Source organism: Neolamprologus brichardi, chromosome 3, assembly GCF_056152115.1.
Source record: "Neolamprologus brichardi isolate AB-2024 chromosome 3, ASM5615211v1, whole genome shotgun sequence".
Lineage (NCBI taxonomy): Eukaryota > Metazoa > Chordata > Actinopteri > Cichliformes > Cichlidae > Neolamprologus > Neolamprologus brichardi.
In genome coordinates this window covers 61,844,361-61,855,872 of record NC_142106.1, presented here as the reverse complement: position 1 = coordinate 61,855,872, position 11,512 = coordinate 61,844,361, and the positions used below count along the sequence as shown (strand labels likewise).

The window sequence follows — 11,512 nt, the reverse complement described above, 5'->3', positions numbered from 1 at the left end:
CACAAGGAAGCTGCATTTACAAGAACTAATCTTAAAAACCTGTTTCCTGGTTTCCATCCCAGCCCTTTGTCTCTGAGTCTTTTGTCACTTGAAATTTCTCATCTATTCATACATAATCTTCTTTCATGTGTGTCTTGCTTACTGAGAATTGATAGAGACAGTTCTCCTTACTCAGGAGTCGAGGTATTAAAAATAGCCAAAAAGCTTTTTTTAATACCTCGATCTACACAAAATATTAAACTCTAACTATTATATAAGAGATAGGTGATTTTAATATTGATTTGCTAAACCCAACAAGGTTAAAAGCCATTGATGACTTTACTGACACGATGTACAGCTTATCACTATATCCAACATAACAAAGCCAAGCAGAATAACATCACATAGCGCCACTATTATTGACAACATTTTTACTAATGTCATGGATTTCCAAATTAATAGTGGCCTGCTTGTCTGTGACATAACTGACCACTTACCAGTTTTTACTTTGTGTGACTGTGATTTAAAAAAAATAGATACCAAGATTACGATAGCAAAGCGAACAATAAATGAAGAAGCAATTCATGCCTTTAATTTCGATTTAGCACAACAAGATTGGAGTTCGGTGTATGAAGAGTCAGATGTGGACAAGGCTTATGACAGTTTCCTAGATATTTTCACTATGTTGTACAATAAACATTGTCCTGTAAATGAACACAAGACAAAGAAAAAAAAGATAAAAAGTCCTTGGCTCACAAAAGGAATTATCAGTGCTTGCAAAAAGAAAAACAATCTGTATAAACAGTTCATCAAAGTAAAAACAAAGGAAGTGGAACAAAGATATAAAGCATATAGAAATAAATTGACTGATATTATAAGAACGAGTAAACAGCTTTATTATAGAAGAAGATTATATGAAAATAAAAACAATATAAAAGGAACTTGGGATGTGTTAAATAACTTAATTAAACAAGGATCTTCTGGAACATCATATCCTGAATGTTTCATTGATGCAAATGGTGAAAATCTCAACATGAGTAACATTGTAGATGGGTTCAATAAATTTTTTATAAATGTTGGCCCTGAACTAGCAGCGGACATCCCATGTCAAAAAAATGAAAATATCAGTAATACAAAATCTAATCCCGTTTCACTGTTCCTCTCAGCTACAAATGAGCAAGAAGTAATAAATATCACATTAAAATGTAAAAGTAAGTCTTCAATGGATTATCATGACATAAATATGTCTGTAGTTAAACAGGTTATTCTGAATATTGCTAGTCCCTTAACATATGTCTGTAATTTATCATTTCAGTCCGGTTGTTTTCCAAAAAAAATGAAAATTGCAAAAGTAATACCACTATACAAAAGTAATGACAAACACAGTTTTACCAATTATAGGCCTATTTCTCTACTGCCTCAATTCTCAAAAATTTTAGAAAAACTTTTTAATTCAAGATTAGAAAAATTCCTTGAAAAACATCAAATAATAAATGTTGGTCAGTATGGTTTCAGAACGCAAAGAACCACTTCAATGGCGATAATTGAGGCAGTAGAAGAAATTACTAATGCACTGGATAAAAATAAATATGCAGTTGGTATTTTTGTTGATCTCAAAAAGGCCTTCGACACAATCAATCACTCAATTTTATTGGATAAATTGGAAAGATATGGTATTCGAGGGAAAGCTGGTAACTGGTTAAAAAGTTACCTAACGGGTCGGGAACAATATGTTAGCATAGGGCATTACCATTCAGAGAAACTTGGTATTACATGTGGTGTTCCCCAAGGGTCAGTGTTGGGACCAAAACTTTTCAATGTATACATAAATGATATTTTTGATGTTTCTCAAGTACTTAAACTCATACTGTTCGCAGATGACACCAACATATTTTTCATGTAGCGATGATTATACTGATCTTGTAATGACCGTAAACAGGGAGCTAAAATTAATAAAAAAATGGATGGATATAAATAAATTATCATTAAATATAAATAAAACTAAAGCAATGTTTTTCGGTAATTTAAAATATAATATAGAATTACCAATTATCATTGAAGGTGTACCAATTGATAATGTGAGCGAAAACAAATTTTTGGGAGTCGTAATTGATAACAAAATTTCATGGAAACCCCACGTCAGACACATAAAAACCAAAATTTCCAGAAGCCTCACAGTTTTGAACAAAGTGAAACCATACCTTGATAAAGATGCACTTCGTACTCTGTACTGTACCCTGGTTCTTCCATATTTTACATATTGTGTGGAAGTGTGGGGAAACACATATAAAAATACAACTAATCCATTAGTCACAGTAAAGAAACGAGCACTGCGTATTATTCACAAGGCTGGTTATTTAGATCATACTCACAAACTCTTTCTTCAGGCAAAGTTACTTAAATTCCAGGATCTGGTTAATTACAATACATCCATAATCTTATACAAAGCCTTTAATAAACTTCTACCTGCAAATTTACAAATTATATTTGAAATTCGAGAAAGGGTTTATAATGTGAGAGGCTTCGGAGAATTCAAATTACCCAGAACTCGAACAACCCGTAAAGGTTTTTGTGTGTCTGTATGTGGTGTGAAAATCTGGAACAGTCTGAGTTTACAACTGAAACAATGCAAAAATATTCATAGATTTAAATTCCTCTACAAACAGTTGGTTTGGTCACAGTATACTCAATGATGGTTATAGTGTGCTCTTTAATGTTCGTTCTCTTACCATTGCTGGTATGGATTCAAAAAAAAAAAAAAAAGTGTGTGCGTATGTATGTACATGTGTGTGCAGATATATATGTATGTATGTATATGTATGTGTGTTTGTCACTATGTAATTATTATTGCCTGTTACCTGTGGTAACGCAATTTATAATTAATATATATTCTGTATTCAGTTATGAAGGTTCTATTTGTTGTTGCGAGCTGCCGTTGAGATGCTTGCATGTGCCCGGGGCTGTTGATGGTTTGTTTGGTTGCAACGATGGGCGTAGCTGTGGGAAGCTTATTGTTTTTGTTGATGAGTGAGTATAGGGGTGGGATTTTTCTTCGTCCCACTCCTTTTCAGGTAATTTTTGTTTTTTGTTTTGTGCACTTTATATTCAATATATGTATTTTTGTTGTGCCTGAAATGAACAAATAAATGAATTGAATGAAATGAAAATATGACTATCCAGAGTTGGGACCAGGAAGCAGAGTTGCAGTCTTACACGCCTCTCTGCAGCTTCTCTCCTCCTGCTACCCCCCCAAAAACCCATCTCCATAGAGACTGTGTCAGCTCCCAAACAGACAAAAAACAAACTAAAAACCAGCAACAGACAACTTAAACATAAACAATCACAAAGAAAGAACAATACAGTATCCACATCTGAACCAAAGAGTAAAACAGTGAAATGTGGATTATTAAATATTAGATCTCTCTCCTCCAAGTCTCTGTTAGTACATGACTTAATAATTGATCAACAAATTGATTTACTCTGCCTTACAGAAACCTGGTTGCAGCAGGATGATTATGTTAGTTTAAATGAATCAACACCCCCGAGTCATTCTAACTACCAGAAATCTCGAAGCACAGGCCGAGGGGGAGGTGTGGCAGCAATTTTTCACACCAGCCTATTAATCAACCAAAGACCCAGACAGACTTTTAATTCATTTGAAAGCCTGATGCTTAGCCTCGTCCACCCCAGCTCTAAAACTCAGAAACCAGTCTTACTTGTTATCATCTGTCGTCCACCTGGGCCTTACACAGAGTTTCTCTCTGATTTCTCAGACTTTTTATCTGATTTAGTTCTCAGCTCAGATAAAATAATTATTGTGGGTAATTTTAGCATCCATGTAGATGCTAAAAATGACAGCCTCAACATGGCATTTAATCTGTTATTAGACTCAATTGGCTTCTCTCAAAATGTAAAAGAACCCACCCACCACTTTAATCACACTCTAGATCTTGTTTTAACATATGGCATAGAAACTGAACATTTAACAGTGTTTCCTGAAAACCCTCTCCTGTCTGATCATTTCCTGATAACATTTACATTTACAATAATTGATTACACAGCAGTGGAGAGTAGACTTTATCAAAGTAGATGTCTTTCTGAAAGCGCTGTAACTAAGTTCAAGAATATAATCCAGCCACTGTTATCATCGTCAATGCCCTGTACCAACACAGAGCAGAGCAGCTATCTTAACGCTACCCTAACAGAGGTCGATCATCTTGTTAATAATTTCACCTCCTCACTACGTACGACTCTGGATACTGTAGCTCCTGTGAAAACTAAGGCCTCAAATCAGAAGTACCTGACTCCGTGGTATAATTCTCAAACACATAGCCTAAAGCAGATAACTCGTAATCTGCAGAGGAAATGGCGTGTCACAAATTTAGAAGATCATCATTTAGCCTGTAGAAATAGTTTGCTGCTTTATAAGAAAGCCCTCCGCAAATCCAGAACATCTTACTATTCGTCACTGATTGAAGAAAATAAGAACAACCCCAGGTTTCTCTTCAGCTCTGTAGCCAGGCTGACAAACAGTCAGAGCTCTGTTGAGCCAACCATCCCTTTAACGTTAACTGTTAATGACTTCATGAACTTCTTCACAATAACATTTTTATCATTAGAGAAAAAATTACCAATAATCATCCCACAGATGTAATATTATCTACAGCTACTCTTAGTACCATTGATGATAAGTTAGACTCTTTTTCTCCAATTGATCTTTCTGAGTTAACTTCAATAATTACTTCCTCCAAACCATCAACGTGTCTTTTAGACCCCATTCCTACAAAACTGCTCAAAGAAGTCCTGCCATTAATTAATGCTTCAATCTTAAATATGATCAACCTATTAGGGCAGGGCGATATGACCAAAAATATTTATCACGATATACATTTGAAAATTTGCGATAACGATATAACTGACGATATAATTGACACTAGACAAAATACTTTACAACTCCACAACTTTATTAGTGCAAAAAAAACCCATCAATGTATTTTCACTTAAACAAGCAGCTGTTTTTTATGTGCATTAAAGTAATATACAAATTTAACAGTGCAAATGGAAATTCCTCGCTGACAGTTTAACCAAAAGGCATTTCCAGTGGAAACTGGCCAACATATCCTCAGCATAACCATGTATAATATCCTCAAAACTTAAAAAGAGGTTCTACACAAACAATACGTATGTTGAAGCACAGTACGTATCACTCCATCAAGCGGTGCGGCTTCGTAGCTTAGCAAAGTTGTACTGAAACATTTGACAGATTTTCGACCACCGTGTACTTAAAATCGTTTCGAGGTCAGTAAACACAACCAGAATTCATACATAAGGCACACAGGATAATAAGGGGCTCTGTCGATTTTCAGAAAAATCAAAGGATTGATTTTAATTTGTGCCGTATTTTCCAAAACACGGTAATAACGACGGCCCGCTAACATGCTCTACCAAAAATAGTGCTTTGTTGTGTATCTGACGGAGGAAAGCTAAACCAGTTCCACACCACTGAAATTGAAGCATTTTTACAAACCACTTCTGGTTCATCTGTTTTTTATTCAACGATCCACTTTCGCCCTTCTCATTCTGCGTCACCACCATGGTTTTTCTGCCATGTGCGTATGAAAACAAAGGCACTGCGCATGTGCGTTTTACCCATATTCTATCGCCATATTTCATTTTCTTATCGTTGCCCAACATTATACCGGTATTACCGTGAACAGTATGATATGGCCCAACCCTACCTCACTTATCATCAGACCAGCAAACAGGGAGAAAAGCTAAGCTGGCAGCCAGCAGCTCCTTAAACATCACCTTTGAACATGCTTGACAGCTTGCTCCTTGTATAGTTATTTAGTCAGACAGGCAAAGCCAGCATGAACTAGTACAAACAATTACAGCAACAAATGCCGGATCATTGTTCAGGCGTGTGCATGACTGAGGTTTCATAACAGTTTTTAACAACAGTTATGAAGAAACACATCACCAGAAACTAAATGGCTGATCAGATTACTATGTGATGCATCATGATGGTGGTGGGAATATTCAAGTCTGTGGGTGTTTTAATCTTCTCAATCTAAACACTTGCACTGAACTGACTCCACCCTACATAAGAAGAAGTAGCACTCTAATCTTGAGAGACATGATCCACTCTCTGGTTTCAGTTTTTTGATGGTTTGGTAGGATTTTAAATGCAGAACATGTATTTATGTAGTAGTATTTGTGCATTTGTTACATTTGTTGCACATTAAAAAAGGCACCTGTAACATTCTGTCCAACTTTAAGCAAAACACATATTTCTAAAATAACTTAAAATATAATAATGAAACAATACCGCCCCCTGTTGCTTGAAATATGGAATTTTATTTGATAGCACTTCTTACAGAAAGAGACAACAAACCAAAAATAAAACCCCTCGAAAAACAAAAGCAAGAAAAATTAGAAGACATTGTCAGAAAAATCGATTTTTAAAATATCAGAAGAAAGATTCTTCTTCTTACACTTGTGACACTGGACTATATCTACACACTATATCTTGTTGATACATGTTGGTCATGTATAGAGTAAGACAACAGTCATGATCATTCCATGAAAGATTTGACTTTTTGTTTTGTTCACATATTTTTTCACTTTGCTGTTTTGCCAAACAAAAAGTTTTGAGACATGTCGCAGTGCAAGGTTTGGTTCTATGTCTGCATCATTTACAGTTACAAAGTTAATTATCAAACTGCACAGATTGAGAAATCCATTAATGATAGTTTATAGTCTAACAAAAGGGGAGAAAACCTCAACAGAAAGCGAGATAACACCATCACCCTCTGGTATATAAGCCTGCCGTTTAGCTCGTAAAACAAAGACCCAGAACTTCAACTCTCTAAATGTGATATTTGCAGCACATTTTATGTTTCTTTGATCATTTTTAAGTATAGTGGATCCAATCCCTTGGTGTAATGCTGGTGTTTGGGCATCTGAAGAATCTGGATGCAAAGTTGAAGGTTCTTGCTGAATTTCTGGTTAGGAAAAAGAAATCATCTCCGATCAGTACTTGCTTCGTACAAAAAGATAGCAAATGTCTTTTTTGTGGGTGTGTCTTAATTACTCACAGCATCCATAAAGCCTGTTTACACGAGCAATGTCATTGGCACTCATTCGGAAAGCATTTCCAAAATTAAGATTAGGATTGGACCTGGCAACAATCGTTGGCTGCCCATTCTTGGAGAAGTCTAATCTAAAAGAACAAACAACAGCACACAAACACACATACGCGGTTATATTAGGAAAACAGGGGAGAAAATGGGCCCATAAAATATTTAACATTAAAAATCCATTCCCCACTGAGTGTGTGCATGTTTTTGTTAGTCTGGATTACATTTTCTTGCAGAAAATGCAAAACATGTAAGGGAATATAAAACCTTACGAAGTCCATCTCACACGGCAACTCACCTGCCATAGTGCATGACAGAGTTGAAGTCATAGGGAGTCTGCAAATTGTTGGTCTGCACTTGCACAAAGTTGTGCTCTTTTCCTAAACAGAAATTTCCAGAAAATATTACATGTTTTTATATGCTTCCACTTCAAAATCCGTCTTCAGTCTCAGCTCTTTGAAGATGTATACATCAAAATGCTAGCTAATCTCTCCTGTGGTCATTTGTTTGATAGTCTTGGGACTAAAGAAATACAAGCAAAATCTTCTATGCAGTGCTCGCTTGCAGTGTTTTATGTGCTGAGTTCGGAAAAGCACAGATTACTTGTAATATGTACACTGCTGTGAAACAGGAGGATGTCCCATTGTGTACTAAGTTAACTGTAACCAACGTTTTGGGTAGTTCAGCTGACCTGGGATGATGTTCCTGGTAAGGATCCTCACATGCCGATCTCTGTCAGAGCGGACCTGCTCGTGGTGGAAGCCCAGAGCATGAAGAACCTCATGTTGCACCGTCGACTGAAACAAGCAACCATTTCTCCGTAGGGAGATTTCCTGTCTTCCTCTCTGACGGCCCAGGTATGAATAACACCTGATATACACAATGACATCACTTGAAAAATAGATGGACTGTTCTATAGCCTAGCACTGTGCATCCTCCTCCTTCGGCTAGTCATGCTAAGGCTAAAGTACCAAAAAAAGCAAAGACAGTAATCATGTGACCGACTTTGACACTGTGGCTCTATAGACACTGCTCGAACCACACTTAAGCTTTTGTACTTTAATATCTTAAATAATATTTTAAAATAAAAAACACACATATCCATTATCAACTAAAGTAAATGACCAGATAGCGGTCAAATCAATCTCAGAAGATTTTTAAACATCTGTTGTCCTTTAATCATCTAATAACCCACCAGATTCATCTTTTCGCCTTACAAGGTGCCAGTCTCTAGTTTTGGAACTAGTGGACCAAATAGTATGTGAAATAATTAAGAGCAGATGAATAAAATGCTCTTTACACTCCTATGCAACAGTATAAATTTCATCTAGTAGCAAACAAAAATAAAACTGGACATTTTACAGTACAAGGTCAATACAGAATGGTCCTTCAAGAACCTGTTTTGATGACACATACAGAATATTTGTAATGCAATCATTTTCAGAATTGCATTTTTGAAGGGTTTTGAGGGTGTGGGTGTATCAGTACTGTCCTGCCATATAAATACAAGTACAGTCTAAGTAGAGGAAGTGCATTCTCACCCTTGTCCAGAGAAGAAGTGAAGGAAATCTGTCTGGTTTGTACGCCAGACAAACCGGACGCAGGTGGAAGCGTGGAAGGTGACTAGGGCATTGATGATGACGTTGCGCTCTTGGCTGCCTGCAGATTCAAATATGAGTCTGATGAGGAGCTTCTTCAGTATTCAGGATCTTCAATATGTTTCAGCCATTTCAACTTGGCAGCATAAACAGTATTTACAATCTGTGCTGCTTCGAGGATCTCTGAGTTCCCATCGGAATGACAGGGCCGCCAAGATCGATCTATCTATCTATCTATCTATCTGTCTATCTATCTATCTATCTGTCTGTCTGTCTGTCTGTCTTTCCATCCACATATATGAGAGAGAAAAATTGAGAAAGTGACATTAAATGAAAACATAATTTGAAAATTGTGTGCATCTGTATATGATATCAATTCAGAATACTTATACAAATATGACTTTTAAGTTTAAATGCTTTTTAGTTAATCCGACAATAAAACAGCATAGTTAACAAAGCAGTATTTTTGGAAACCACTTGAAATATATATTATATATATTTATATAACAATGGGTTTTATTGAACTATTTTTATCCATCTCTCCTTTTCATAAAGTCTGTGTTTAATGGTTAAAGTTTGTACTGCTTACTGTATTCAGTGCCAATGAAGACAGGTACATAGACAAAGGGTCCAGTTTTAGGCCACTTGCAGCCAATGGCTGTGCATGGAACAGCATTCCTGGTAGTAGTGGGTACAATGTCACCATGAACCAACACTTTTGCTGCAGAACAACAAACAGAGAGTGGTTAAATGCTCGATACTTAAGCTGCCATTTGCTCAGTTATGTCAAAACAAACAACTTTATTGATCGCACAATTACAATGTTTGATAATAACACAAATAGAACAGCTGACTAAGACAAGCCAGTAAATGACCAAAAGGTTGATTGATCATTGTGTCTGTTGGGAGTCTATTGTATGTTAACATGTCAGTTCTCAGGGATCTTTCATTTTCATCCAGAATTTATATGTTAACAAAAAAGAGTTTTATTTTGTAAATCTTCACTTACTTGAGTTAGCATTGACTTTTTCAATGATCGCTGAGGCGCCCAGAGACTCATCTGTGGATACATGAGGAAACCAGCAGATTAACTTTAAGCTCTTATATTAAAAACACCTCAATATGTTGGAAGTATTTCATCACTGAACGCACCAGTTATGTTTCTAATGACAGCAGCCCTCTGCAATAAAAAACAAGACATTTTCAACTTACTCTTAATCACATTTGAAATCACACTGACAAAGTGTTATTGTTGGCAAACAAAAACTATTATGTGAAAATACTTCAACTGTGTCACGCTTAAACGCTCATAACAAGCAGCCATGTCAGTTAAGCAGACGGTTAGAATTACATGACTTTCACAGAACAGCCGGCAGTGTTGAACAACATTTAATGCCTTTGCTGGAAGAGTCAAGCTTACCAGACAAACGGCTGTCATTGACAGGTAGACGGAGAAGAAAAAGGCTGGAGTCATGATGTTGGTCCTCTGCAGTTAACCTACAGTCAAAATCTGAACAGCACTGTTTAAAAAAGAACTTCAATGAATGTAACTGCTGGAATAGAAAGGCAAATAAGTGGGATACAGGCAACCCAACAGCTGATTCTGTTCATCTGGATGTTAACTTTTCTCCCAATGAAAATGCTGAACAGACAACATCCACATAAAGAAAATCAGATATCTGGGATTTCCCTACGTAGAGGATTCAGCATGCAGGGAGATGATATGAGGAGGCTTACCTGTTGTACCAGGTGTTTGCTGGATGCAGCAGGTGTTCGGCTGCTCTATCTTTATAGATAGCTCACACAGGGTGTGGCTGAGGTTTCAGGGCTGTCTTTTTAGTTATCAATCCATTAGTTTCTCTTTGCTGACGCCGAAACACTAAAGCAGCAACAAATTTCCAGGAAGGAAACTTCAATCAAGAACATTGCAAACATTTTTGGAGGCTGACGTAAACATTCAGAGCATTAAATAATTGCAATTAAAAATTGCAAAGCCCAAAGAAATGCTGATGGAAATTAAATTTCAATCAGACTGGAATGAAATTCTTTTAACAATATAATTACCTTTGGGCAAAATAGTCAATAACAACAACATTTTATTTCCTCACATGTACTCAATTTGCACCTTTGCCTCAGTTTGTAAAACATTTCATTGCTAGCTTACAAAATAAAGTTCTTACTTCTGAAATTCAGTCAAGCATCACATTAAGGAAATACTCACATAAAATGCAAACACTGAATATGTGGTCTGAATGAACAAAGATATGAAGTAAGGCGCTAGAGAAGGAAAACCAAACAATTCATCAGACCTTCTGGGATAAATGTGCCATAAATGAATTAATAATCATTTTAAAATCCTGTAACATTAGACAAATGGCAAACTATGAGTGATTTGTTGTGGGTTGCTGCGATGTCTTATATAATAGTTAAAGTTTAATATTTTGTGTAGATCGAGGTATTAAAAATAGCTTTTTGGCTATTTTTAATATCTCGGCTCCTGAGTAAGGAGAACTGTCTCTATCAATTCTAAGTAAGCAAGACACACATGAAAGAAGATTATGTATGAATAGATGAGAAATTTCAAGTGACAAAAGACTCAGTGCTACGTGAGACAAAGGGCTGGGATGGAAACCAGGAAACAGGTTTCTAAGATTAGTTCTTGTAAATGCAGCTTCCTTGTGTGCAAACATAAAAAGGCTGTGCTTAAAACAATTTCATAAAAGATATAAATCAATAAATGGAGAAACAGTGTTTAAATGTTCATTTTATCTATGAAAAAACTATTTATTTCTCTGT

The 11,512-nt window shown here is 36.1% G+C and overlaps 1 protein-coding gene across 2 annotated transcripts; it reads right to left on the bottom strand.

Moving 5' to 3' along the window:
• Positions 1–7,068: 7,068 nt before the first annotated feature.
• On the bottom strand, positions 7,069–10,472 carry LOC148106016 (high choriolytic enzyme 1-like). Of its 2 annotated transcripts, XM_087839446.1 has the most exons (9): positions 10,454–10,472; positions 10,137–10,236; positions 9,869–9,896; positions 9,726–9,776; positions 9,306–9,437; positions 8,660–8,777; positions 7,810–7,988; positions 7,417–7,498; positions 7,069–7,201 (listed from the first exon to the last, which is right to left on the bottom strand). In XM_087839446.1, exons 2-9 carry the CDS (start codon positions 10,188–10,190, stop codon positions 7,069–7,071), a joined length of 777 nt encoding a protein of 258 aa, XP_087695572.1. In that variant the 5' UTR covers positions 10,191–10,236; positions 10,454–10,472. The 2 variants fall into 2 exon arrangements, with proteins under 2 accessions (XP_087695572.1, XP_087695573.1); XM_087839447.1 differs by lacking the exon at positions 10,454–10,472 and having other exon boundaries at positions 10,137–10,274.
• Between the last annotated feature and the right edge of the window lie 1,040 nt (positions 10,473–11,512).

What these genes read in the sequence shown, in the direction of transcription:
- LOC148106016 (XM_087839446.1), bottom strand. Translation starts at nt 10,190, where the DNA reads ATGACTCCAGCCTTTTTCTTCTCCGTCTACCTGTCAATGACAGCCGTT. An exon ending in CAATGACAGCCGTTTGTCTG is followed by an intron (nt 9,897 to 10,136) that starts GTAAGCTTGACT and finishes TTTTTATTGCAG; the next exon opens with AGGGCTGCTGTCATTAGAAA. An exon ending in TGTCATTAGAAACATAACTG is followed by an intron (nt 9,777 to 9,868) that starts GTGCGTTCAGTG and finishes ATGTATCCACAG; the next exon opens with ATGAGTCTCTGGGCGCCTCA.